This window comes from Neopsephotus bourkii, unplaced genomic scaffold, assembly GCF_033783945.1.
Source record: "Neopsephotus bourkii isolate Nb327-2 ecotype Australia unplaced genomic scaffold, CSIRO-AGI_Nbou_v1 NB_272, whole genome shotgun sequence".
Taxonomy (NCBI): Eukaryota; Metazoa; Chordata; class Aves; order Psittaciformes; family Psittacidae; genus Neopsephotus; species Neopsephotus bourkii.
In genome coordinates, this window is record NW_026900781.1 from 118,412 (window position 1) to 143,685 (window position 25,274).

General features: G+C 59.6%; 3 protein-coding genes and 1 long non-coding RNA gene across 4 annotated transcripts; 2 read left to right on the top strand and 2 right to left on the bottom strand.

Annotated features, from left to right (window-relative positions):
• Positions 1 to 24,265, bottom strand: LOC133208416 (uncharacterized). Its single transcript, XM_061346242.1, has 15 exons — positions 24,123 to 24,265; positions 23,928 to 24,008; positions 22,259 to 23,750; positions 21,646 to 21,814; positions 19,821 to 20,738; positions 18,748 to 18,858; positions 16,962 to 17,186; positions 16,747 to 16,827; positions 10,506 to 10,536; positions 9,421 to 9,561; positions 8,665 to 9,047; positions 7,102 to 7,458; positions 5,712 to 5,820; positions 5,056 to 5,169; positions 1 to 4,206 (listed from the first exon to the last, which is right to left on the bottom strand). The coding sequence occupies exons 1-15, from the start codon at positions 24,193 to 24,195 to the stop codon at positions 1,466 to 1,468; spliced, it is 7,026 nt and encodes a 2,341-aa protein (XP_061202226.1). The 5' UTR covers positions 24,196 to 24,265; the 3' UTR covers positions 1 to 1,465.
• Positions 11,166 to 14,548, top strand: LOC133208443 (uncharacterized). Its single transcript, XR_009724374.1, has 2 exons — positions 11,166 to 12,783; positions 14,258 to 14,548. It is a non-coding gene; the product is annotated as an uncharacterized LOC133208443 (long non-coding RNA).
• Positions 16,809 to 19,147, top strand: RARRES2 (retinoic acid receptor responder 2). The gene is made up of 5 exons (XM_061346270.1): positions 16,809 to 17,102; positions 17,504 to 17,608; positions 18,483 to 18,587; positions 18,676 to 18,805; positions 19,019 to 19,147. Exons 1-4 carry the CDS (start codon positions 16,938 to 16,940, stop codon positions 18,787 to 18,789), a joined length of 489 nt encoding a protein of 162 aa, XP_061202254.1. The 5' UTR covers positions 16,809 to 16,937; the 3' UTR covers positions 18,790 to 18,805; positions 19,019 to 19,147.
• On the bottom strand, positions 19,488 to 21,468 carry LRRC61 (leucine rich repeat containing 61). The gene is made up of 2 exons (XM_061346267.1): positions 21,415 to 21,468; positions 19,488 to 20,654 (listed from the first exon to the last, which is right to left on the bottom strand). Exons 1-2 carry the CDS (start codon positions 21,460 to 21,462, stop codon positions 19,812 to 19,814), a joined length of 891 nt encoding a protein of 296 aa, XP_061202251.1. The 5' UTR covers positions 21,463 to 21,468; the 3' UTR covers positions 19,488 to 19,811.
• Positions 24,266 to 25,274: the final 1,009 nt, after the last annotated feature.

Here is a 25,274-nt window from a genome sequence, read left to right on the forward strand (position 1 = left end):
TGCTGTGAGAAAGCTTTTATTTTAAATAACCTCAAAAAATAGAATTGCAAGGACCTGAAACGCAGCTGGAGCAGAGCGAGAGGGAAGGGGAGTGGCGAGGCTCTGGTTGTGACCTGTGTCCTGGCGTCCCCTTGGCCATGGTGGATGGCAAAGCTGCACGCTGCATCCCTTTGGATGCACCCCAAAGACATGCACAGCGCTGCACCCAGCTGGGCACTGGTGACACCCCCCCTCGCCTTGTTCTCAAGGAAGGTCTTTGCCCAGTGGCTGGAGCCGCGCACAGGGAGGCACCGGTTTCCCTCCGGCAGCAGGCAAAGCTCTTTTCCCCTTTTGGATCAGGACATCTTTTGAGCATCCTATTCCTGTTTCTGCCCCGACCACGCAGCTCCATGGCTCTGCTGCACTGAGGGGGAAGCAGAGATGCCCGATGAGCCCTGTACCTCCTGCAGCCCCCCAGCTGCTAGCAGGGAAAGGGGCAGACACCGCCACCAGTGCCAACAGCTACAGCAGCTCCAGCAAGACCACAGCCGCTGCAGCTCCCCTGGCGTGTCCATGTTACCTGTTCAGGAGTGAAGTGAGTACCAGAAAGAGGCGCAAGGCAGAACGATTACCCACAGAGCAAGCAGAGAAGCGTAAGCACCCACCACCCCCCCCTTTCCCACCCCCCGTCTTCCCCTGTGCCCCTCCGACCTCAGAGGAGAAGCTTCTCCAGGTCTCTTTCAGAAACAGAGGTGAGCTGAGATGCTTCCAGGCCATTTTCCCAGCTTTTCCCCATTTTCCTGGCTCCTCCTGCCACCCCTGGGGTAGCCCCAGGCTCGACTGTGCTGCCTATCAAGAGGAAGTCCCAGCTGAGTCCCAGTCTCCCTCTGGCCAGGCCAGTGGGTCACAGCTCTCCATCCCAAATGCATCCTTGTGGAGTGACATCCACTCTGGAAGAGGACAGAGGGTTCTGAGAGAAGCTCTTGACCCATGGAGGTCCCATGCAGGCCCCGCAGCATCTCTGGGTCCATGCATCACCCAGCATGATGGAGATGGAGGCAGGAGCAGGCAAGATGTGCCACTGCCTGGCAGAAGTGGATTTTTAAGCCGATGGATCTCAGATCCCAAGCTCTTCCCATTCACAACAGTCTCCGCAGCCACAGCAGGAGCTGGCGTCGCAGATCCAGGGTCTGTCTCTGCTCCTCAGCTCTGTTCCCCCTACAGATTTGGTACGTTCAGAAGACAGAAGCTCCCGTGGCACATCCAAGTCCTGCTTCCCGAGTCCTGCACGGGGGCCGTGGAGCCTCCTGAGCCGTCACCTCTGTGTCCTGGCAGGCACCACGAGTCCCGGCCAGCGGCTCTCCCTCGGCACTGTCCTCATTTGGCGAGCGCGAGCTGCCGCCTCTTCAGCTTCGGTGTCTTTTAGTGCAGGAGCAAGGTGATGCAGGCTCTCGCCAGAGGCGGCTCTGGGCAGCCCGCACCGGCGTTACAAGCAGCTGGGGCACGGCGAGGGCTTCTCTTCGCCGTGCGCTCTCTCAGGCACTCTCAGGACTCGTTTCTCCTCAAAGCTCCTGGCACAGCCGCCGTACTTGCACCAGAGCTCCGCTCGGCACTCGGGCTGCGGCTTGAGGAGCAGCTGCCGCTGGCTGAGGCAGTCAGCACAGCAGCACTGCGGCAGCAGGCTCGGCGGCTTTGGGCTCAAGCCCTCCCCGCTCTCGGCGCACTTACAGGGCCCCGGAGGTCCCTCCTGCGGGGTGTGGGAGCCAGGCACCAGGTGCTGCTGCTCTTCCTGCATCAGCTGCAGGAGGATGTCGGCTGCGCCCGAGGGGCTCTCGGGTCTGTTGGGGGGCTGCGCTCCCGGCCGGAGCTCATCCCGAGGCAGCGATCCATGAGCAGCTCCACGGGAGCAGGGGGGCAGCAGCAGGCTGGGGGGCTCCGAGCCTTTTCCCAGGGGAGCGCCACTGCCATCCGGCTCATCCTGGTGTGCCGGGCAGGTGCCCTTGCAGCAGGAAGGTGGGATGGCACCGGCATGCGTCCTGCGGTGCCGGAGCAGGTGAGCCTTCTGGCTGAAGCCCTTGCCGCACTCGGCGCAGCGGAACGGTCTCTCCCCGGTGTGGGTCCTCTGGTGAACAGCCAAGTTCACCTTCTGGCGGAAGCGCTTCCCACACTCGGCGCAGGCGTGGGGCCGCTCCCCAGCGTGGCCCTGGCGGTGCAGCTGCAGCTCCCCGTGCTCCTCAAAGCTCTCCCCACACAGCGAGCAGGGGAAGGGGCTGCTGGCGTGGCCCTGCGGTGCGGGGGGCTGGCCTGGCTCTCCCTGGGGCCGCTCGGCCACGTGCACCCGCTGGTGCACCCGCAGGGACAGCTTGCTCTTGAAGCGCTTGGGACACTCGAGGCAGGTGAAGGGCTGCCGGCCCGTGTGGGTCTTCTGGTGGGCGATGAGGTTGGGCTTCTGGGCAAAGCGCTTGCCACACTGGGTGCAGGCAAAGGGGCGCTCCCCGGTGTGGGTGCGGTAGTGGGTCACCAGGTTGCCTTTCTGGTTGAAGCGGCGGCCGCAGACGCCGCAGGTGAAGGGCCGCTCACCGGTGTGGATGCGCTGGTGAGTCACCAGGTTGGTCTTGAGGCTGAACCTCTTGCCGCAGACATCGCAGCGGTAGGGCCCTCTGCCGCGGTGGTTCTGCCGGTGCTTCACCAACCGCTCGTACTGGGGGAAGCTTCTGCCACACTCAGGGCACAGCCAGGCCCTCCCCTCCACCTGCTTGTCCTGGAGGGCTTTAGGGGAGAGCTCATCGCCGGAGCTCTTCTCGTGCTCAGGGCACGGGTAGCACTTCTGCCCGGTGTGGCTCTTCTGGTGAGCCACGAGGGAGAGCCAGAGGCCGAAGCTGTTGCCGCACTGGTTACAGATGAAGGGCTTCTCTGCCCCAGGGGCCGCGGTGGCCGCGGCGGTCGCCTCGCCAAGGACCGGCTGCACGCCCAGCGGCCCCAGGAGGTGAGGGCCATGGGTGAAGGCTGCTGTGCCAGCACCGGGAGCCTCAGTGGTGGGCCCGTGTTGTGGCCTGAGGAGAGCCACCTTCTGACAGAAGCCCTCCCCGCACTGGACACAGGGGAAGGCCTGCTCTCCCAGGGCAGCGTGCTGTGGTGGCAGGAGCGGCTCCTTTGGGGGAAAGCTCTTTTCTGTGCAGGAGTACAGCTCCTGGCCCTCGGGGATCTTCTGAATGGGCAGCGGCGGCACAGAGCTGAAGGGGGGCTCTTGCTCGGGTCCCCCAGGCTGCAGCAGGGTGGGTGCAGCCCCATAGGGCAGCCCGGCAGCGGGACTGCGGCCCGGGCAGCGCCGCTGGCGTGGGGCATGTGTCTTCTGGTGGGCTTTGAGGGAGACCTTGTCCTTGAAGCACTTCTGGCACTGCCCGCAGGGGAAGGGGCGGAGGTCTGTGTGGGTGCTCTGATGCGTCACCAGGTTGGTTTTCTGGGTGAAGCGCTTGCCGCACTGGGTGCAGGCGAAGGGGCGCTCCCCGGTGTGGACGCGGTAGTGGGTCACCAGGTTGGTCTTCTGGTTGAAGCTCCTGCCGCAGAGGAAGCAGGTGAAGGGCCTCTCGCCAGTGTGGATGCGTCGGTGGGTGATGAGGTTGGGCTTCTGCCGAAAGCTCTTCCCACACTCAGGGCAGACGAAGGGGGTGTCCTCCTGGTAACTCCTCCCTTGGGATCGCAGCTTTGGCTTGCCGGACCCGCCATCCTCCTGCTCACCCCCCGCTAGTGCCTTGTCCCCAGCGGCGTGGATGCGCTGGTGTGCCAGGAGGTTGGCCTTCTGGCTGAAGCTCTTGCCACACTGCGTGCAGGGGAATGGGCGCTCCCCGGTGTGCACGCGGCGGTGGGTCAGGAGGTTGGGGCGCTGGCTGAAGCTCTTCCCGCAGTCCCCGCAGCGGTAAGGCTTCTCCCCGGTGTGTATCCTCTCGTGCGTGATGAGACTTTGCTTCTGGCGGAACCCTTTCCCGCACTGGGCGCAGCGGAAGGGGCCGGCACCGAGCTGCGGCACCCAGCAGGCCACCCGGGTGGAGAGCGGGCTGAGGCTGGCGGCGCCGTCTCGCTCTGTGCCGGCGCGCTCCGGCGCGCGCTGCCCAGCGTGGAACCAGCGGCTGGAGCTGCTGGTGGTGGCCGGGTACAGCTCCAGGGCCCCAGCAGCTACCCCAGGCTTCTCCTCGGGCTGCTCGACTTTGTTCACTCGGCCGGGCTCAACTGGATGGGTTGCAAAGAGATTTGGGATGTTAACTTCAGGATGTCGTGGGATCAGAGAACATCTCATGCCGGGACTCACAAGGATCACCAAGTGTGATCCCCGGCTCCTCACAGCACTGCCCGACCTGAACCATTGTGGGTTGTACCACTCTGAAGGATCACAGCCATTCCCAGAGCCTGCTCCACCCCTACCTTGCCTATAGCGGTGCTGGCAGCGGTAGCACAGCAAGGACTTGCCGTTAAGTGGCCAGCGATAGCTGCAAACTGGCCTCCAAAGGCCATAAATGGCCTGGAATGGCCAGACGCTGGCCCAAGGTATTTGCAAACTGGTCAAAAATGGCTGCAAAATGGCCCCACGCTGGTCAAAAATGGCTACATACTGGCCCCAAGTGGCCACAAACTGGTAAAAAATGGCTGCAAACTGGCCCAAAATGGCTGCAAACTGGCCCAAAATGGCTGCAAACGGCCCCAAAATGCCAGCAAACGGCCCCAAAATGCCAGCAAACTGGCCCCAAATGGCCACAAACTGCCCCAAATGCAGGCAAACTGGCCTCAAATGGGCAGAGACTAGCCCAGAACGGTTGCAAACTGGCCCTAAATGGCTGAAAGCTGGCCTAAAATGTCTGTGCACCACCCCAAATAGCCAGATACCAGCCTCGAAAATGGCCCCAAATTGGTAAAAAATGGATGCATACTGGTCCCAAAGGGCTGCAAACCGGGCCAAAATGGCCCCAGATGGTTGCAAACTGGCCCTGAAGAGCCTCTGCCCACAAGAGGACATTCCCCCACCCACCCAGGGCCGTTTCCCTGTGGTGCCGCAGCCGGCACCGCGTCGCAGGGTGCACTCACCCGCGCAGGGGCTCACGAGGATCTTGCTGTCCTCCTGCATCTGCTGCCCTTCGGGGTACGGCTCCTCCGACTGCTTGATGCCGAACAACCCGCCAGGCTTGAAGAACCTGTAGCCTGTTTGGAGGGTAAGAGCCGGTCACCGGGAACCGTGCACACCGGTGGTCATGAAGAAGCTAAAATTAACGAGGCCGGGGGGCATCGCTTTCATCTATTTTAAGCTTCTGCTGCCTGGAGTGTAATTAAAAGATAAAAGGAAATAGCAGCACCTGGCTCCCTCCTCCTGGCAAGGCAGAGGGCGGGAAGGAGCGCCGTTCCTTGGAAGACGGCACTCACCGGGTAGCTGCAGATCCGGCATAACGCTTTTCCGATCGGATTTCAAAGGCTACCGCAAAAATGCACTTAATTCCAGGCTGGACCTCCCAAGAAGAGGCTCCATCTTGAGCAGCACAGCTCGGGGTGGGGGGGGGCAGAGCGGGTGAAGGAGCTGCCTCAGGGTGTGGATTCCTCCCAGGGGTGTCACATCTGTGCACGTTTACATACACCCCTCCTACATCCCCCCCCCACCACCACCAGGCCAAGAGGAGGAGGCAGTTGGAAGTGGGGTTCCCATAGGATAGACTGGAGAACAGCCAAGGGCACCCATAACCCTGTATTACCTGTGCAGGGGTCGGACGGGATCTCAGTGCCGACAGCATCCAGCTCATGTCCGGCTCTTGGCACCTCGCTCAGCCGGGGGTATGGCAGCAGGTTCAGGGCGTGGGGAGGCTGGTGATGGAGAGAGGAGAAGGGTTTCAGCAGGTCCCCATTGTGGGTTTGGGGCTGTTTCTTTGGGGTTTTGGCTGGTGGGATGAGGGCAAGGGCCATCCCTCTGTGCTCAACACCGGTGAGGCCACACCTCAAATCCTGCGTTCAGTTCTGGGGCCCTCAGGACAAGAGAAACACTGGGGTGCTCGAGCCAGCCCAGAAAAGGGCAACAAAGCAGGCAAAGGGTCTGGAGCACAAGGCTTGTGAGGAGCTGCTGAGGGCACTGGGGTTGTCTGGAAGAGAAGGCTCAGGGGAGACCTTATCGCTCTCTAAAAGTGCATGAAAGGAGGTTATACTGGGGTGGGGGCCAGTCTCTTCCTCCAAGTCACAAGCAATAGGACAAAAGGGAAACAGCCTCAAGCTGCACCAGGGGAGGGTTCGATTGGATACTGGGGAAATTTCCTTCACCAAAAGTGTTGTCAAGCACTGGCACAGGCTGCCCAGGGCAGCGGTGGAGTCACCACCCCTCGAGGGAGTTAAGATGTGTAGATGTGGCACTTGGGGACATGGCCTTGGCAGTGCCGGTTTAACGGTTGAACCCAGTCTTAAAAGCCTTTTCCCACTTCAAGAATTCCCTGATCAGAAGGATGGGCTTTGGGATCAGTGCCCACAAACCACCACCAGCCCCACAGTGAGGCGATGGGCACACCACGTCACTTTCAACGAAAGTCCTTGCACCCCTTGAACCTGAACGCTAATGGAGGAGGGGGGGATCCTGACTCAGCAGGATCACCCCTGAAGCGTTCTCCTGGCACTTTGGATTCACAAACCCCATCCCACAGGATCCCCTCATGGGATCAGCCAGCCCACCCGGGGTCTATGCCTGGGGAGGGAACCCCTGCACAGACCGAGCCTGGCTCTTCCTGGGAAGCTCTAAACCCAATCCACCCATCTTCACACCCCATCCCGGCATTCCTCCCCTCTTCCCTCGGAACTCCTCCAGAGCTTGGCAGGAACGAGGGGAGCAGATGGCAGGAGACGCTGCACCCGCCGCGCTCTGACGCCTGCCGTGACTTTCAGAAGCGCCAATTTAGAAGGAAATAAAACTCTTGTGGGGGGTTTGCTCGGCAACTCAGGAAGCAAAGCACCAGGAGAGCTCCCACCCCATCCCCCCAAAATGGAAGAGGAGCCGGGATCCCTCTGGCTACCCTGACTCTGCTCTGCCACGGTTGGAAGGGGCCGCGCTCCAGCAGCCATTCCACCGGGATGGCGAGGAACCCGTTCCCCCCCTCCTCCACGTACCTGGGGCGCTCCCCCCGCAGACATGGCTCCCCTCGGGGCCGCCCGGCGAGGGGAGAGGACATGAGCGCCGGGGAGGGCGCCGGGCGGCGGCCGTGCTTCCCCTCCGCCTTCCGCCACGGTCGCGGGCTCCGCTCGTCCCCGACTTCCTCCAAATGGCTGCTGCCGGGCCCTGGCAGAGCGAGAGGGAAGCGCCGGTGAGCGGGGGAGCGCCGAGAGGCGAAGCTCGGCCGCACAGGGAGAGGCCCCGCTGTGTCTGTATCCCTCCTCCTCCTCTTTTTTCCTCCTCCTCCTCCTCCCCCGAGTTATTTTAGGTGAGAGGAAGGCGCCGACCCCGGCTCTGGCCCGGATCCGTTCTGTTTACGGCGAAGCTTCCCCACCGCTGCATGCGCAGCGCTAGTGGGATTTGTAGTCCATGCCAAGAGGCCCCGGCACTGCGCGCTGGGGGACCGGGAAGTGCCCCGGTGTGGCCTCACCCTCTGCCACAGGGACCGAGGGTCTCGCTCCCGGCTCCCCAACACCCACCAGGAGAGAGCCCCGACAAACGCCTCCAGCTCCGGTCTCACGCCTCACCCCTCTTCTCTAGAGGTGCCCAGCCCACTCAAGCACCCTGGGACAGCACATAGAGGATGGGGCTAGCGGGAGAGCCCCTGTATCCCACATCACCCCTCCACTGCCAACCTCCTTGTTCGTAGAACACGGGTTGGGATCTGGCTGGTGAGAGGGGATGGGCTATGTGGGAGCTGGGAGGATCCCAACCCTCCCTGGAAGCACCGGGATTCTCTGGTGCAGGCACCCGTTGTGGCAACATGGTTCCAGGCATTGTTACCCCCAGCATTAGGTGCCACCATGGTGAGTGCAATGGAGCTGCATCACTCCCCACAGCCATCACCAGCCCTGGCACAGCCAAGGGGCATTGGGAATGCTGTGTGGGGTGGGGGATTCCTGAGGCTGTCAGAGGGCAGGCAGGGCCTCAAGCCCATGCCTGCCCATGGCACCATCCCACTGCCGTAGCCACTGCTCCAGAGGGGAGAACCGGCTCTCAGGAGCATGGGTGGAGGACTCGGACCCAAAACAGAGGGAGAGGTGCCAATGTCCCGTCCTATGACACCTTGAGAAGGGGTGGGAGCAGGGGGTGGTGCTGCCCCTTGATGTGACAGGTCTCCAGCGGTGGCAGAAGCTGGCCATGGAGCCAGACCCAGTGTGACACCCGCAGCCTCGGCCCCCCACCCCACCGGTGTTCCCATCCCAATCCCGTCTTTCACCCCAGGAAGCAGCGGTGCTTTCCCGCCTCAGGCGAGGCTATGGACATGGCAATGGCGAGGGCACCCCGGGGGGTACCAACACTTCCCGGGGGGGGACAGCACCCTCCGGTTTACCGGGATCGAACGGCCCTGGTGCCCCGCGGCCCCCACCTCCGGTACTCTAACACCGCCTCCCAGGCCCCCTCCGACCCCGGCCCCGGCCCCGGCCCCGCTCCGTGCCAGGCCGAGCGTTGCCATGGCGACACCGCCCTCCGCCCCCCCCCCCGCCAGGTCCCGGAGCCGCCTCCCCGGGGAAACTCACGGGCGGGCGATGTCCCGCGACACGATGACGTCGTCGCGGCGGTGACGTCACCACGCACGGCGGCAGAGCGGGGGGAAGGAGGCAGGAAAAGGAGGAGGAAAAAGAGGTGGAAAAGGGGCGGTGCCCGCCGATGCGCGACAGCACTTCCGGGTCGGCTTCTCTAGCGCTGCCGGCAGCGCCCTCTGCCGGCACCAGCAGAAACCGCTCTTTCTCCCCCCCTCTCCGCTCCGGTACCGGCAGCGGCTGCACCTCCGGGGGGCTGACAGCAGCGAGAGGCCCGACCCCGGTCGGTGCGGCGTCCCGGCCACCGCCAGCACCCAGCCCTGCTCCTGTATAAAGCGCTAAGATACTGTTTTTGCAGTCGGCCATTAAACGAGCGTTAACTGTCGGGAGCACGGTAACAAGATGGCGGTTAAGGCGGGAAGCTCTGCCAGGAGCTGGGGCAGCGGTTACACCTCATAACAAGTCCAGCAACGAGCAGCCACCACAGCATAAAGCACATACGGGGACGGGGGGTCTCGAGCTGGAGTAGTGGGAGATGCGGCCAGGGGCGGGACTTCACGTGGAACGTGCAGGTGCCCCGGATAGGCTTGAGCCTCCGAGTGCCCAACCAGTGGGAAACAAGGGAGGGACTTGGAGGAATAAAGGGAAGAAGTTTGTAGCCGTCGGGTGTGTTTACTCACGGGGACACCCGGTTGTGCTAGTAGGTTTGGGAAATCACTGCAAGCAGTGTGCCTGACCTCAGGGTTTCCAAACGTGTTTTGGGTTCCAACAGATGGGGCTTGTCCGTGGTGAAGGCGGTGTCGAGGGCACCTCCGCTGCCAAAGGACGGGCAGGCGCATCCCGTTGATGCCAGTGGCCTCGTGCGGCGCCGACGCCAGTTCCGCAGACGCTGACCTGAGACCGTTTGTATGAGGTGAACCCAGTGAACCAGAGGGGGAAAAGAGAAGGAAAACGTAGTTTTTCCTTCTATCAGCGACCAGGCAACTCCGTGTGCAGACCCAAGGTAAGAAAATGGGGTGTTAAAGTGTTACCTTGGTGGTCTGGGCACTCTGAGAGGCTTGAGTGATTGTGTTTGAGATGTGCAAATAAGTGTGAAGCGAGTGTGGAGTCTGGATACACGTTTCTGTTATTCCTCAAGGGATACAGCCGGAGAAGGCCAGAGCGTAAGGACCTGTTGAAAGGAAGTCTTGGGAAATAGAATGGAGAGTTACAGTAGTAGGCCTAAGGAAAAGAGGGAATGAAAAGAATCATCCTGGGAATAACATTCCTCCAGATAGTCCCTTAGGGAGAATGTTAAAACCTTGGAAAGTGAAGTCCTCTACAAGAGGGAAGGGTAAGAAAAAGATGATACAGTATTGTTGTTTTGTTTGGACAGGAGAGAGTATTGAACCACTGCCGGTTGTCTGGCCAAAATATGGAGCAGATGAAGGTTGGGTGCATCAGACTTTAAATCTGCCCATAAATAGTAAGAAACCCTTTTCGCAGGAATTATTATGCAGCATGCTGAATAGGAACCCCTGCAACTTGGTTACTTCCTTTGAAAAGAGAGTGAAAAACCCGAAGAAGATCCTGGGAAGTCCAAAGCCAGGGATCCATTGAAATGTTTGCCTCTTTCCCCAGTTATCCCTAGTCCACCTCCAGAAAACCCTGATGAAACTGGCTTTATTCAGTCCTCTCTCCCATGAGGATGATCAGTTAACTCATCAGGGGGCTACAGCCAGTGCCCTGCCTCAGGCTGAATATTCTAACTTAGCTACAGAACTGGACCAATGTAAGGAATATCTCCTAGACTTTCCTATGCCCACTTGAAAGGAACAGCCGGAGAAAGGGGGGATTACCGAGAACTTCTGTCTCCCGCGGGAGGTTCTGCTGAGTGCAGGACAAGTAGGGGGTGTGAGTGCCCCACTCACCAGCACTGAAGTTAGAAATGTTTAAAAAAGAAATGAGACCTTTAATCGAAGGCCCTATAGGGTTAGCAGAGCAATTAGATCAGGTTTGGGGACCCAGCTTTTATTCTTGGGAAGAAATGGTGTCTATAATGGATATCTTATTTATGGGAGAGGAAAGGGGAATGATTAGAAGGGCAGCCATGACGGAGTGGGAAAGAAGGCACCGCCTGGGCAAGGAGTTATGCCAGCAGAACACAAGTTTCCCAATGTGGACCCAAATTGGAATAATAATAACCCAGCCCACCAGGCTAATATGAGAGATTTAAGAGACTTAATAATCCAGAGAATAAAAGAATAAAAAGAGTTGGTCCCAAAATCTCAGAATTTTGCAAAGGCTTTTGAAACAGAACAAGAAAAAGATGAAACTCCCCAGTGTTCTTGCGGTGATTGAGGGATAAAATAAGGAAGTCTTCAGAAATGAATCCTGAAGACGCTATAGCCCAGGGTCTACTGAAAGTCCATTTTGACTTGGCCAAACGTCAGAAAAATAGGCGGGTAAAGTGAAAGACCCTTAGAGGAATTACTAAGGGAAGAATTACTAAGGGGAGGCCCAAAAAGTTTTTGTAAAGCAAGAGGAGGAGAAACAAAAGCATAAAGCAAAAATGATGATGTCCGCAGTGAATCCAGTAGTGGAAAAACGAATTAGAACCAATGGTTCAAAGGGGTTGAGGAACATGGACAAGGAGAAGGGGAAGAGGTATGAGGGGTGTAATGCTTCCTCCTCTTAGTAGGGGACAGGGAAGACTTTGCAGTCACCACAGGTTGTCCAGCCATCAGCATGTTGCTTCCTGTGTGGGAAAAGTGGACACTTAAAATGTGAATGTCCCAGTCTTGAGAAGGAGGAGCAGGTAATTCTGTTGATGACCTTTGAAGATACTGAATGGGGGAGTCAGGGGCTTCTTGAAGTCCCACCAAGAACCCTTGGTAAATTTGAAAGTGGGACTTCCCTCAGGATGAGGAAGTGGGGTTTTCTTAGTTGATATAGGAGCTGCTCAAACCTCATTAAACTCAATACCCCAAGGACTGAAACTATCTGATCAAAACCTGATAGTCTCAGGAGTAAAAGGAGAAGGATTCCCAGTCCCCGTGTTTGAAAACACCATGTTAAAATTAGGAAATGAAACAACTAAAGGGAAATCTTTATATATTTCTGAGGCATGGAATGTATTAGGAAGAGATTAGGTTGTACAATTAGGATTATGTTTATGGTCCTATTAACAGAAAAAGGTGAAAAGGAAATAGATCCAGTAGTTTGGGTGAAAGAAAGAAATAGGGGAAGACTGGACATACCCCCTTTAAAAATCAAGTTGAAAAGGGAAGGTGACGTGGTAAACCAAAAGCAATATCCTATCCCACTGGAAGGACGCAAAGGGCTTCAGGCGGTCATAGAAGCTTTGATCAAAGATGGGCTGTTGAAACCCTGTGTGTCCCCTTTTTACCTGTAAGAAAATATGACAGGTCACATCGTTTGGTCCAGGATTTGAGAAAACTGAACCAAATAGTCCAAGTCTGGCATCCAGTGGTCCCCAATCCTTATACCTTAATGAGCAATATATCACATGAACATGAATGGTTCAGTGCTGTGGATCTGAAGGATACCTTTTTGGCATGTCCGTTGGATCCAGAAAGCCGAGACGTGTTTGCATTGGAATGGGAGGACCCCTACATGGGGCATAAACAGCAGTTTAGATGGATGGTGTTGCCACAGGGATTTACAGAGTCACCAAATGTATTTGTGCAGGTGTTAGAACGAGTATTAGAAAAATTAAAACCACCCCCACGCGTCACCCTGTTGCAATATGTGGATGATTTGTCCATTTCAGGGAAAAAGAAAGAGGCAGTAACAGAAGAAACGCATTACTAAACTTCCTGGGAGAACAAGACCTAAGATTATCGAAGAACAGATTGCTGTATGTAGAAAAAGAGGTCAAATACTGTCCTGGTTTCAGCTGTAATAGTTACTATTCTTCTTAGTAGCTGGTGCAGTGCTGTGTTCTGGCTTCAGTCTGAGAACAATGCTGATAACACACCGATGTTTTAGTTGTTGCTGGGTAACGCTTACTTCGGTCAAGGACTTTTCAGTCTCTCACGCTCTTGTCAGTGAGGAGGGGCACAAGAAGCCAGGAGGGAGCAGAGACAGGACACCTGACCCAAACTAACCAAAGGGGTATTCCATACCACAGCACGTCATGGCCAGTGTATAAACTGGGGAGAGTTACATGGAAGGGACAGTCGCTGCTCAGGTCAGGCTGGGTATTGGTCAGCAGGAGGTGAGCAATAGCATTGTGCATCACTGCTGTTTATTGGGTTCTTTTCCTTCTCCCCTTTTAGTTTTGTATTCTCTCCCACTGTTATTTCCCTTACCATTATTATTATTGGTGGCAGCAGCAGTGGTTTGTGTTATACCTTAGTTACTGGACTGCTCTTATCTCAACCCGTGGGATTCACATTCTTTCAGCTCTCCTCCCCATCCTGCCAGGAGTCAGTGGGGGGAGGAAGGGGAGGAGTGAGAGAACGGTTGTCTCTGAGTTACTGGGCTGGGTTTAAACCATGACAAAGACCTGGAACACTTGATCAGTGAAAGAAAGCGAAATATAAACCTAGAGATAATAAAAACAATAGTTGAATTACCTCTCCCAAGGACTAAAAAGGAGCTGAGAAAGTTCCTAGGGCTGACAGGGTCCTGTCACCTGTGAACTGAGTCATATGCACTAAAGACAAAGGGGTTGTACTTAAAATTATTAGAAGAACCACCTGATTTTTTAGAAGAAGAACTAGTGCAAAAGCTAAAACAAAGTTTGATAACTGCTCCCGTGTTAGCTTTACTGTCCCTAGACAAACCCTTTCATTTATGTGCCACACGGGAATGGCTCTGGGAGCCATGGGCTTGGAACTGGAAGACAAACGACAGCCCGTGTTCTACCTTTCTAAATTATTTGATCAGGTCTCCCGAGGATGGCAGAGTGTGTACAAGCAGTTGCAGCTACTGCCATTTTGGTAGAGAAAAGTAAAAAGCTAACCTTTGGAGGAGCACCTGTGGTAAGCACTCCACATCAAGGAAAAATCTTAACCGAGAAGCAGGGAGCTGGCTTACTGATTCCAGGATCCCGAAATACGAAGCTGTATTAATGGAAAAAGATGATCTGGTCTTAACTGCTGGTTTGTGTCTCAGTCCAGCCACCTTTGTGTGGAAAGGGGAAGCAGATGGTCAGAATCTTGAACACAGTTGCCTTGACATAGTAGAGTACCAAGCACAGGTACATCCTGATCTAAGAGATATACCATTAAATGCTGGCCTCCACCTAGTCATTGGTGGCTCCTCCACTGTCATACAGGGGAAAAGGCACAATGGTTATGCAGCTGCTGATGGGAACGATCACAGTATAAGGGAAGCAGGGTGACTACCAAATACTCGGTCCACCTGAACATGTGAATTAAATGCCCTGAACCAGGTTTTACAAATATTAGAAGGAAGTGAAGGAACTATCTGTACAGACTCCAAAAACGCCTTTGGAGCCATGTAAAATGTTATTTGGTCTACTATATGTGGGTAAAGTAGGTGAGACCCTGCAGTTTGAAACTAAAGATATCTTCCTAAAGAATTAAATACTGGAGCTGTATTCTTCCTTGTATTTTCTCAGAAACAAAGGACTCCACGCTGAAACGCCACCCTTGGAATTCACAGTTCATACCATTCAACCAGGGGACCGCATACTGATCAAGTCATGGAAGGACTTTAAATTACAGCCTGTGTGGGACGGCCTGTTTCATATACTGTTCACCACTGAAGCTGCTGTGAGGACTGCCAGAAAAGGTTGGACACACTACACAAGGATAAAAGGACCAGTGGAACTCCCATCTGAAGACTGGCAGTAGCACGTACAATCAACTGGGAACCCCCTCTGTGTTAAGATAAAGAGACAATAAGCATACACTCCTGCTTCCAAACATTTGTAAGAACCTTTATAAGATTATCTTGTATTTGCTGTGCTGAAAACATAGGTTTTGGGGATAAAAGGGAGGAGACTGACTAGCAGAAAAAAAATGTGGAAGATCATAGTGATAATGACCTTTTGTCTATTAGGAGTTCAAGGAAAAAGTTTGGAACAAGAAGCCTATGTTGAGCAAATGAGAGAATTGCTGGGATACCCAGTCAAATTGCAGATAAATATTACTAAGGCACAGAATCCACAAACTATCCAATTTGACGCCTGTCAAGTGCTCAAGTGTGGAGATCTAAAAGAGCAAAGGAAATTAAGCAGTCACGATAAATACTTATGCCCAGAGTATTATCTGCAGCCATACTGGGGACCACCTTGTCCCGGGTGGAGTGATGTTTGGTTTACCACTGCCTTTAATGGCTGGGTCTCACCCAACGCTCGGGGAAAGTCTCTCAAAAGTAAAATTGCGATGTTTAAAGGTCACATAGACCCTGACTGTAAGGATTTAGAATGCAATCCCATAATACTTACCATTACAAATGCTGATGGGGAAGTAAGCCAAACTTACGGCCTAGGGGCAGATGTGCCAGGAAAAGATCCACTTGCTAGACTTCAAATTGTAGTTTGGGAGCCAAAGAGAAATGAACATACCCAAACTACAGACACTACCATTCCTCCACCAAATAATCCTAAGGTAGAAAAGGGGAAAGACTTGAAGCGGACATCTGAAACAGGAACAGGATATGGAGATACAAATACCAGGGGAGAACTGGTCAAATACAGAGTGAAAAGCTTAAACAGAAGCAATTGCGATGCATGTGCTTCAGGGCGACCTACAGCACAGGTAGTCCCTTTTCCTTTAGGATGGAGTAAAGATGCACAAGGAATGAGGTGTATGATCGCATTGTACCAGGAAAGGACAGCATGGGGAAACGAAGCCTGCAAGTCCCTTTCACTGCTGTTCCCTGCACTACGGAAGAAGGATATCAAGGTACCCCCCACCTTCTCCTCTGCAGCTGGTAACCATACAGCTTGTCTCTCACGGCAGGGTGCGAGTGCTACCAAAGATCTTGGACAGCTGGAGATGTGCACGGAATTGCTAAATGTGGCTGAGGAGGAAACAGGTAATTACTCAGCTCTGAGTATCCCCAGAGCGGACCTCTGGTGGTATTGTGGAGGGAGAGTCTTGAGACCTACGCTTCCTCCAAATTGGAAGGGCACGTGTGCGATTGTCCAGTTGGCCATTCCGTTTACCTTGGCATTCGAAAAGGGAACAGCACCTTAGAATTCATGCAAAAAGCAAATATTCAAACAAAAGGAATTGTGAAAAGTATTAAGATACTGGTTTTGCAGTCAACCATTAACTGAACGTAACTGTCAGAATACACTGGCAAGGCAGGAAGCTCTGTCAGGGACTGGGTTAGTGGTTACAGCTCATAGTAAGGTCAGCAATGTGCAGAAACCATAACATAACAGGGGGTCAGCAAGTAAGGGGAGTGGGCTCTCAGACCGGAGTAGTGGGAGATGCAAAGAGGGGCAGGGGCTTCATACGGGATGTCGGATAGGCTGTGCACCTTGGAGTACCCAACCAGTGGGAAACAAGGGAGGGACTTCGCGGTCGGGCATAGGGAATAAAGGGAAGAACTGTGTAGTCATTGGGTGTGTTTACTCACTAGGACACCCGTTTTCACAAAAGCATTTCAATAAATCACTGCTTCACTGCTGTGGCTGACCTGAGTGTTCACAGGAAAAGTGTTCAAGGTTCTAACACTCCAGGGTGGAGATCTCAGCCCCACCGTGGTGCCCCAGCTGGAAGTGGGGCGTTGGTCTCAGCCAGCCTCACCCCCCCTACGCCTTGAGGCTGATGTGCCGGGCCCTCCTCTCCCTCCAGGCCCATTGTGTGGCCCTGGAGGTACCCCATGGAGAAGGGGGTGACCCATGGTCAGAACCCCGAGGCTCTGTTCCGACACCCCCAATCACCCTGCCCCACAGTGGGGCAGAGCCTTTGGGGGTCCCCTCCTGTCACAGCCACGTTCGGCTGCCAGGCCTGAGCAGCTTTCCTGCCCCAGACTGGAGATCTGCTTCCCTGCTCCGGCTCCTTGGCAGCGCTTCCCCCGGGACATGAGGCTGGGGTGACCTGGTGTCCCCCCCCCCGGTGTGCCGCGGTAGCTGTGGCCAACCCCTCCTACCGTGGCTGTGCCAGAGGGGCCGTGCCGAGGGTGGGTTTGGGGAGGGGGGGGGGCACACCCGCTGCGCAAGCGGGGCCGGCCCTGGGGCGGAAAAGAGGGCAGATCCCAGGAAATCGGTTAATGAAAGACCAACACTGTCAGCGGGTCGATCGCTGCGGTTTCCCAGGGTCAGGCAGGCCCCTGCCACAGGGATGAGGCTCCCGTTAGCCCTCTGCCTGGGCCTGGTGGCCCTGGCTGCCGCCAGCCAGTCCCCGCTGCAGCGGCGGGTGGTGAAGGAGGTGCTGGACTATTTCCACGGGCGCAGCAGCGTGCATTTCCTCTTCAAGGAGCAGGCGGTGGAAGGGGCCGTCGAGCGGGTGAGCGCTGCGGATGCAGAGGCAGCTGAGCCCCCGGCCCCGTGTCACCGGGGGTGGTGGGGAGGGGGTCGGGGTGACAGTGTCCTGGAGGAGGGCCAGGGAGCAGCCCCACGGGCACGGATGGTCGTAGGGGGTCAGAGCTCAGCTACTCATTAACCATTGGTGCCTGGAGCACCGACACTGGGCCTTGATTGTAATCAGTGAGGGCTGTGGGCTCTGGGACCCCGAGTTCGGGCCACCTTATGGGATGCCAGCAAGCTGGATGTCCCCTTGGGGTTGGGGTCCCCCCAATGTGCCCCTGGCACAGGGTTGGCATGGCACTGCGGGTATGGCACTGACAGCCCCGTGTCGGCCGCTCCATCCCCCTGCTGCGGCTGACCTGCTGTCCCATATCCCTGCAGGAAGACTCCTCGGGAACCTATGTCCAGCTGCGGGTCAACCTGGTGCAGACGGCCTGCAGCAAGCGGGCGCCGCGCCGGCAGAACTGCAGGGTCCTGGAGAACCGGGTGAGTTGGAGCTGGCAGCGGGCACATCCTGCAGGGACACAGCACCTCCATCTGCCCCTGCTCCCCCCGGGAGGGCTGGGGGGGACAGCGGCTCCAGCCATGTCATGGTGAGTAGCACCCAGGCTGGCTGGATCCCAGGCACAGCTACAGGCTGGGGGAGACTGGATGGAGAGCAGCCCTGCAGAGGATTTGGGGGTGCTGGGCGATGAGAAAATGAACATGAGCCTGCTTCAGTGTGCGCTCGCAGCCCAGAAAGCCAACCGTATCCTGGGCTGCATCAAAAGCAGTGTGACCAGCAGGTCGAAGGAGGTGATCCTGCCCCTCTACTCTGCTCTCGTGAGACCTCACCTGGAGTACTGTGTGCAGTTCTGGTGTCCTCAACATAAAAAGGACATGGAACTGTTGGAACAAGTCCAGAGGAGGGCCACGAGGATGATCAGGGGACTGGAGCACCTCCCGTATGAAGATCAGCTGAGAAAGTTGGGGCTGTTCAGCCTGGAGAAGAGAAGGCTGCGTGGAGACCTCATAGCAGCCTTCCAGTATCTGAAGGGGGCCTATAGGGATGCTGGGGATGGACTCTTCATTAGGGACTGTAGTGATAGGACAAGGGGTAACGGGTTAAAGCTTAAACAGGGGAAGTTTAGATTGGATATAAGGAGGAAATTCTTTCCTGTGAGGGTGGAGAGGCACTGGAACAGGCTGCCCAAAGACATGGCAAAGGCTCCATCCCTGGCAGTGCTCAAGGCCAGGTTGGACGAGGCATTGAGCCACCTGCTCTGGTGGAACTGGATGATCTTAAGGACCTTTCTAACCCAAACCATTCTAAGATGCTGTTGTGTTGCTATGACATGACCATGCCATGCTCTCCCCTCAGAGGAAGCCAACCTGCCTGGCTTGCTACAAGTTTGACAGCAGCGATGTCTCCAAGGTGCTGGACAAGTACCACAACTGCGGCCCCAGCCATCACCTGGCAGTGAAGGTGAGCTGCCCCCGGGCACGGGCACCAGCACCAGCACCAGCACCGGGCAGTGCTGCGGTGGGTGCCAGCACTGTTCTCTGCTCTGCAGGAGATCAAGCACCGGGATGAGGCTGAGTGCCGGGCAGTGGAGGAGGCCGGTAGGGGCGGGGATGCGCTGTACCTGCCCGGGATGTATGCCTTCTCCAAGGGGCTGCCGGCCTAGGCCCCGGCCCCTCACGGTAGGTGCCACCCGCAGCCCCCCAGCATCCCCAATGGGATGGAGGGGGCTCCTCTGCCAAGATCAGAGCCAGAGTGGGACCCCCAACCAGGGGGCATCTCCCAGGGCTGCACCTCCAGGGCGAGCTGGCCCTGGGGACATGATGTGGGTGACAGGGTGACGGGGGGTGAGGGGTCCTGCTCGCAACCAGCCCTGCCTCCATGTCCCCCTCCAGGCCGCCGCCACCCTGAGGACACGGATGCCGCCCTGGGGTCCCCCTGCTTGCTGCCCCCCCAGCACTGCGTGACCGCAGGACACCCCTTGCCCACCACAACTCAGCAGTAAACCCGGCTCTGGCTCCTGCTGTTGATGCTGTTATTCCCATCGGGGGACTGGGGGGGGCTCGGCTGGGGGGCTCCAGGTGCATCACCTCCCACCCGCTGTCCCCAGTGGGGATGAGGGGTGAGGAACAAGTTCCCCCTGGCTGCTCAGTGCCCAGGACGACACAGCACAGAGGGACCTGGGAGGACATATGTGAGGACAGCATGGCTTTACTGCATGGCCCCATGACGGCCCCCAGGCATCGTGACGATTATGTGACATCTCCATGGCCCTGTGATGTCCCCCAGTCCCACAATATTCTCTGGTCCCTGTGACGTCCCCACAATGTGCCATGGACACCACAACATCCCCCAGTCCCCACAATGTCCCCATGACATCCTCTGGTCCCCACGATGTCCCATTGACATTCCCTGGTCCCCACAATGTCCTCATGACATTCCCAGACCATCTCCTCGTCCCTGTGTGTCACCTCCCAGCCCTACAGCCTGGATAGCCCAAGGCTGGCCCCAGGTCTCCAAGGACATCGCTGCTCCCCTCACTGCTCCACCAGGCACAGGGAGCCCTGGTCAGCCCCCAGCCCGGAGCCCCAGTGATGGAGTAAAGCCAAGCGGCCCCATGGCTGCCTCTGGTGCTGCCCCAGCTGCCCATTCCCTGAGCTCCTCTCTCGGCTCCGGGCACGGCGTGGCTCAGAAGACAAAGGAGCTGGGGTCATGGCGGGTGCTGAGCGCCCGCTCCGCCTGGGCGATGGTGTCGTCGGCGCGGCGGCCCAGCTCCCGGCACTCCCGCAGCACCTCCCCGAACTGCCTGTACGCCTCCTCCATGATGGAGCTGCGCCGCGGCGGCCGCGGCTCCCAGAACCCGGCCTCTACCCAGGGCTGAGCCGCGCGGGGCGGGTCAGCACCGGCACCGCCACCGGCACTGTGTCCCAGCGAGCTGTCGAGATCCCGGCAGAGCTGGTAGAGCTCGCTGCCGCGGCCGGCCACCCGCTCGCCGTCAATGGCCTTGAGGCTGGGCAGCATGTCGGCCAGCGCGTCGCGGTAGGCGGCCCCGGAGCAGAGCGGGTTGTCGAGGCGGGCAAGGGGGTCACGCAGGCGCAGGCTCTCGAGGCGCCGCAGCCCCGCCAGGCACCGCAGCGCCCGCAGGCTGCTCACCAGGTTGCCGGCCAGGTTGAGGCTCTGCAGGCTGCGGCAGGAGGCGAGCGGCTCCAGGCTGGACACGCGGTTGCGGGACAGGTTGAGGACGGCGAGGGAGCGGAGGGCAGCCAGCGGCCCCAGTTGGGTGATGGTGTTACCGGACAGGTCCAGCCACTCCAGGTTGGTGCAGTCGCCCAGGCAGCCCAAGTGCGCGATGCCGCGGCCCCGCAGCCGCAACAGCAGGATGGACTCCAGGGCAAACTCGCCGGTGGCGGCCTTCAGCAGCTGGGGAGTGATCCGCACCCCTTCCTCCTCGTCCTCTTCCTCCTCCTCCTCCTCCTTGGCAGCCGCTTCGCTGTGACCCTCCATCCCAGCGGGGGACCCTGGATCTGTCAGCTTCACAGGGGGGAAAAAGGAGGAGATGGGTGATGGGGGAGGCAGCCCTGCACACCCCGAGACCTCCAGTTGTGGGGCTGGAGCCTGGGGGTAAAAATGGGGCAGGGGGGCTGGCGCCCATTGGGTTGCTCTGGGGTGCATGGACATGTGTGAGGTACCTGTCGGTACAAGTGGGCCATGCTATGGGGTATCTCATGGGTGCAGGGAGATGCGGACCCATGGGGTATCCTGGAGGGTGAGGGGATGTGTGTGGCACACAGTGGTGTATCCCAGGGGTGCAAGAACGTGGGGACATGTGGGATGCCCTGAGGGGTACGGGGATATATGCGGTACGTGATGGAGTATACAGTGGTGCAAGGGCAGAGGGAGGTATGGGGCTCCCCCAGCGCATGAGGCCACGTAGGGGGGGCAACATGGGGTGCCCCAGACATGGGGCAAATCACAAGGTGCCCTGGTGGCACGCACTGGGCAAACCGTGGGGTGCTGGGACACACGTGGGGCATCCTGGGGGTGCAGGACAAGTGTGGGGCACACCATGGGATGGGTATTTTGGAGGTGCAGGGACACGCGTGGGGTCCAGAGCCCATGGGGGGGTGAGGGATACGTGTACACGAGTGGGGCAGATCCATGGGGGGCCTCGGGGGATGCCGGACACGCGTGGGGGGCCCCTAGACCCAACCCCCCCCCCCACCCCGGGTGTCCCCTGCTCCCCTCCGGCCCCGTTCCCCCGCTGCCCCCGTTCACCCCCTCCCCAGCTCACCGCACAGCGGCTCCCGGCAGCCCCCGCGGACCCGCCCCCCGTTGCCATGGAGACGAGCGGCTGCACCGCCCCCCGCCGTGACCGCATCCGTCCCCTCCTCCCGCCCCCCCCCGAACCGGGGCCCCGCGCACAGGGATGGGATGGGATGGGACGGGATGGGATGGGACGGGATGGGATGGGATCCACCCGCGGCTCCCGCTGGCCCTAGCGCCCCCCCACCCCGATACCGACCCTGGCTCGTTCGAGCAGATCCGGTTTATTGGGTGGTACCCCCCCGGCTCGCCGGTTCAGAGCCGCTGCGCAACGCTGCCCGTGGCAATTGGGAACGGCACCGGGGCCAACCGGCACCGGAGGATGCGGCCTGGCTGGGGCTGTGGGTAGGAGCTGGCAGTGAGCCCCACTGTGGGGGTCACCGGCCTGAACCAGTACTGAGAATGCATCTCTGGGAGCTGCCAGGATCCCTGGAATGTCCCAGCGTATTCCAGTGCTTGGCCTGCAGAATTCCCCAACACACCTCCATTCTACACACCGCAGTGCTCAGTCCCCAGGGACCCCAACGTCCTGGCATGTCCCAGCATGTCCAGACACTCGGCTCACAGCACATCCTAGTGCTCAGCCTTTGGGAACCATGGCACACCCCAGCATATGACCAGTGCTTAGCCCCCCGAGTCCCCGGCATGTCCTGGCACTTGGCCTTCTGCACATCCAGCACATCCTAGTGCTCGGCTCCCAGTGATCCCGGCACATCTCACCGTGTCCCAGCACACAGCCCCCAGGGTCCCCAGCACATCCTGCTGCTCACACCCCAGCATCCCCACCCCAGCACTGGTCCTCCAGAGCTCACGGGCAGATCGCGGTGGGTGCCGGCGCGGCGGGTGCCGTCCAGCCCTGCTGTGGCACGCTGTGGGCAGCGGCGGTGCTGGCAGTGGCGTGCGTGCGCTCGTGGCGCAGGAGGTGGGTCTTGCGGCTGAAGCTCTTGCCGCAGTGGGTACAGATGTAGGGCCGGTGCCCGGTGTGCACTGCCTGGTGCCGCACCAGGTTGGTCTTGGAGCTGAAGCGCTTGCCACACTGCGCACAGGCGTGGGGCCGGGTGCCAGTGTGCACCGCCTGGTGCCGTGCCAAGTGCGACTTGCGCCCGAAGCCGCGGCCGCACAGCTCGCAGGCGAAGGGCCGGGCACCGGCGTGCACCTTGGCGTGTGCCACGAGGTTGGTCCGGGAGCCAAAGCGCCGGCCACACTGCGGGCAGGCGAAGGGCCGCTCGCCCGTGTGCACCCGCAGGTGCCGCAGGAGGTGCTGGCGCAGGGCGAAGGCGCGGGCGCACTGTGGGCAGGTGAAGGGCCGCTCGCCGGCATGGGCCAGCTGGTGCGTGGCCAGGTTGGGCTTGTGGCTGAAGGTCTTCTCGCAGTGCGGGCAGGCAAAGGGCTTCAGCCCCATGTGCCCCCGCAGGTGTGCCGTCAGGTGCCGCTTGTCGCCAAAGCCGCGGCCGCACTCGGCGCAGGCGAAGGGCCGGTCCTCACGGTGCAGGCGGCGGTGCGACGCCAGGTTCTTCTTCCAGCTGAAGCTCTTCCCGCACTCGGGGCAGGGGAAAGGCTTCTGCTCAACCGGCACCCCCTCACCGTCCGCTGCCTCCACCGGCTCGTCGTGCAGGCGCTGGTGCCGCAGGAGGTGCTGCTTGTGCGCGAAGCAGCGGCCGCAGTGGGCGCAGGGGAAGGGCCGCTCGCCCGTGTGCGTGCGGTGGTGCCGCACCAGGTGGGTCTTCTTGCGGAAGCGGCGGCCGCATTCGGGGCAGGGGAAGGGCCGCTCGCCCGTGTGCGTCTTCTGGTGCGAGCGCAGGTGGATCTTCTGCCGGAACCGGCGCCCGCACTGCCCGCAGGGGTAGGGCCGCTCGCCCGTGTGCACCCGCAGGTGCCGCGTCAGGTGAGCCTTCTTGCCGAAGCCCTTCCCGCACTGCGCACAGGCAAAGGGCCGCTCTGGGGCCGGCGCCCCGCAGCACCCACCGGGCTGGGGATCGCCATCGTTGCCATCACCGCCGCCCACCGGCAGCCCTGGGCTCAGCTGTGCCTGGCAGCAGCGCTCACAGCCGCCAGCGCCGGCCGGGCTCTGGCCCAGCAGCGGCCATGGTGGCAGGGTGAAGGTGGGCAGCGTGCCGTAGCCCAGCTCCTCCGGGAGCAGCGGCTCTGGTTTGCAGGCGCAGGCACTGGCGCAGTCCAGTGTGCCCGCGGTGTGGGGGAAGGCACCATCCGGAGCCTGCCCCGCCAGCAGGGTCTCGGTGCCGGCGCCAGCTGACCACTCTTCATCCTCCTCCTCCACCTTCACCTTCCTCACCAGCCAGTCCTCTGCGGGGCACAGACAGCCGGGTGCTGGGACACAGTGCTGAGGATGGGTGGCTCCAGCACACGGGGACCAAGCCGGCATCCCCGCGCTGCCACAGTGTGCCCAGCAGTGCCAGGGCTGTGCCAGGCCACCCGGTGGTGGGTTTGCTGTGTGCTGGTGCTGCCAGCCTGTGCCCTCACCTGAGCAGCTGAGCTCCAGGCCCCCCAGCTCTGCGCTGTCACCCCCAGCCATCTCCTCGGCCTTGGGGACCACCAGCTGCGCTGTGGAGACAATAGGCGCGAAGCCACAGGGTCCCCCACCGGCTCCATCATGGCCCTTGGGGACCCTGGAGCCCCATGGGGTGCGGCGATGGGCAGGGAAGGGGCAGGACCCACCTGCACTGCCACAGGCTGGCACCTCCATCTTCTCTGCCTGCTCCAGCACCGGCTCTGGCTCCGGCTTAGCCATGAGGGACCCTGTGGGATGGGATGGGCTGAGCCCCCCCCCCCGAGCCTCCCCCAGAACAGCAGTGGGGAACAGGCACCGCTGCCTCCGTCCCACCCGCGGGGTCTCATTTGGTGTCAGTGATGGATGGGGAGGCACGGGGTCCCCCCAGCCCTGATCCCCCCGCAGAGGGGTGGCAGCCGGGGACACACCCCGGGCTGTCACCCACCAGTGTGATGTCCCCACCCCATTCCCATGCTCAGCTCACAGTCCCCCCATCCCATTCCCCCTGTGTCCCCCTGTGCCCAAGCCCCCTCTATGCCCAATACACCCCCCCAAACCCTTCTATTCCCCCCTCTGTCCCACCACACCCGGCGCTTCCCCCCAATCCCCCCCTCCGCCATCCTGTCCCGCCCCCCCGGTTTCCCCGCTCCCTTCCTGCCCCCCGCCCCTCCTCGCCTTCCTCCTCCCTCCGCCCTTCCTGACCCCCCACCCACCATTGATCCCTTCTTGCCCCCCCTCCCCCCCCCCCGCTCCGGGGCTCGCGCGTGCCTCCACCGCCGGTCCCGATCCCGATCCCGATCCCGGTCCCGATCCCATTCCCGACCCCAATCCCGGTCTCCCGGTGCCCGCTCTCCCAAATCGCGCCCGTCACCGCAGCCTCGGGGCGGGGGCCGCTTACTCCCACCGCTCCTACCTGCCCCGCCGCCGCTGCCGTCGCCGGGCCCCGCCTCGCCCGCGGTGGCCGCCGGTCCCCCCGCCCCTGCCGGGTCCGCCTCCCCCATCCCGGGCACCAGGGGAACCGCTCCCGCCCCTCCCCGCGCTGCACCCCCTGTGTCCCATACCCCCCCCCCCCGTTATCCCACATAGTGTACCCCCTCCAGGGCCCTCCTGGGCTGAGAACCGGGTCCTCTTCCCCCCCCCACCGGAGGGGCAAGGGTCGGGGGTGTGGGGACACGGGGGGATGTGGGGGGACCCTGACGTGGGGCTGGAGGTGGTGTGGGGACACGGGGATAGACTCGAGGGGACTCACTCATGGGGCTACTGGCAGCGAGGACACACGGGGGACACAACCGTGGGGCTGGGTGTGATGTGGGGACACA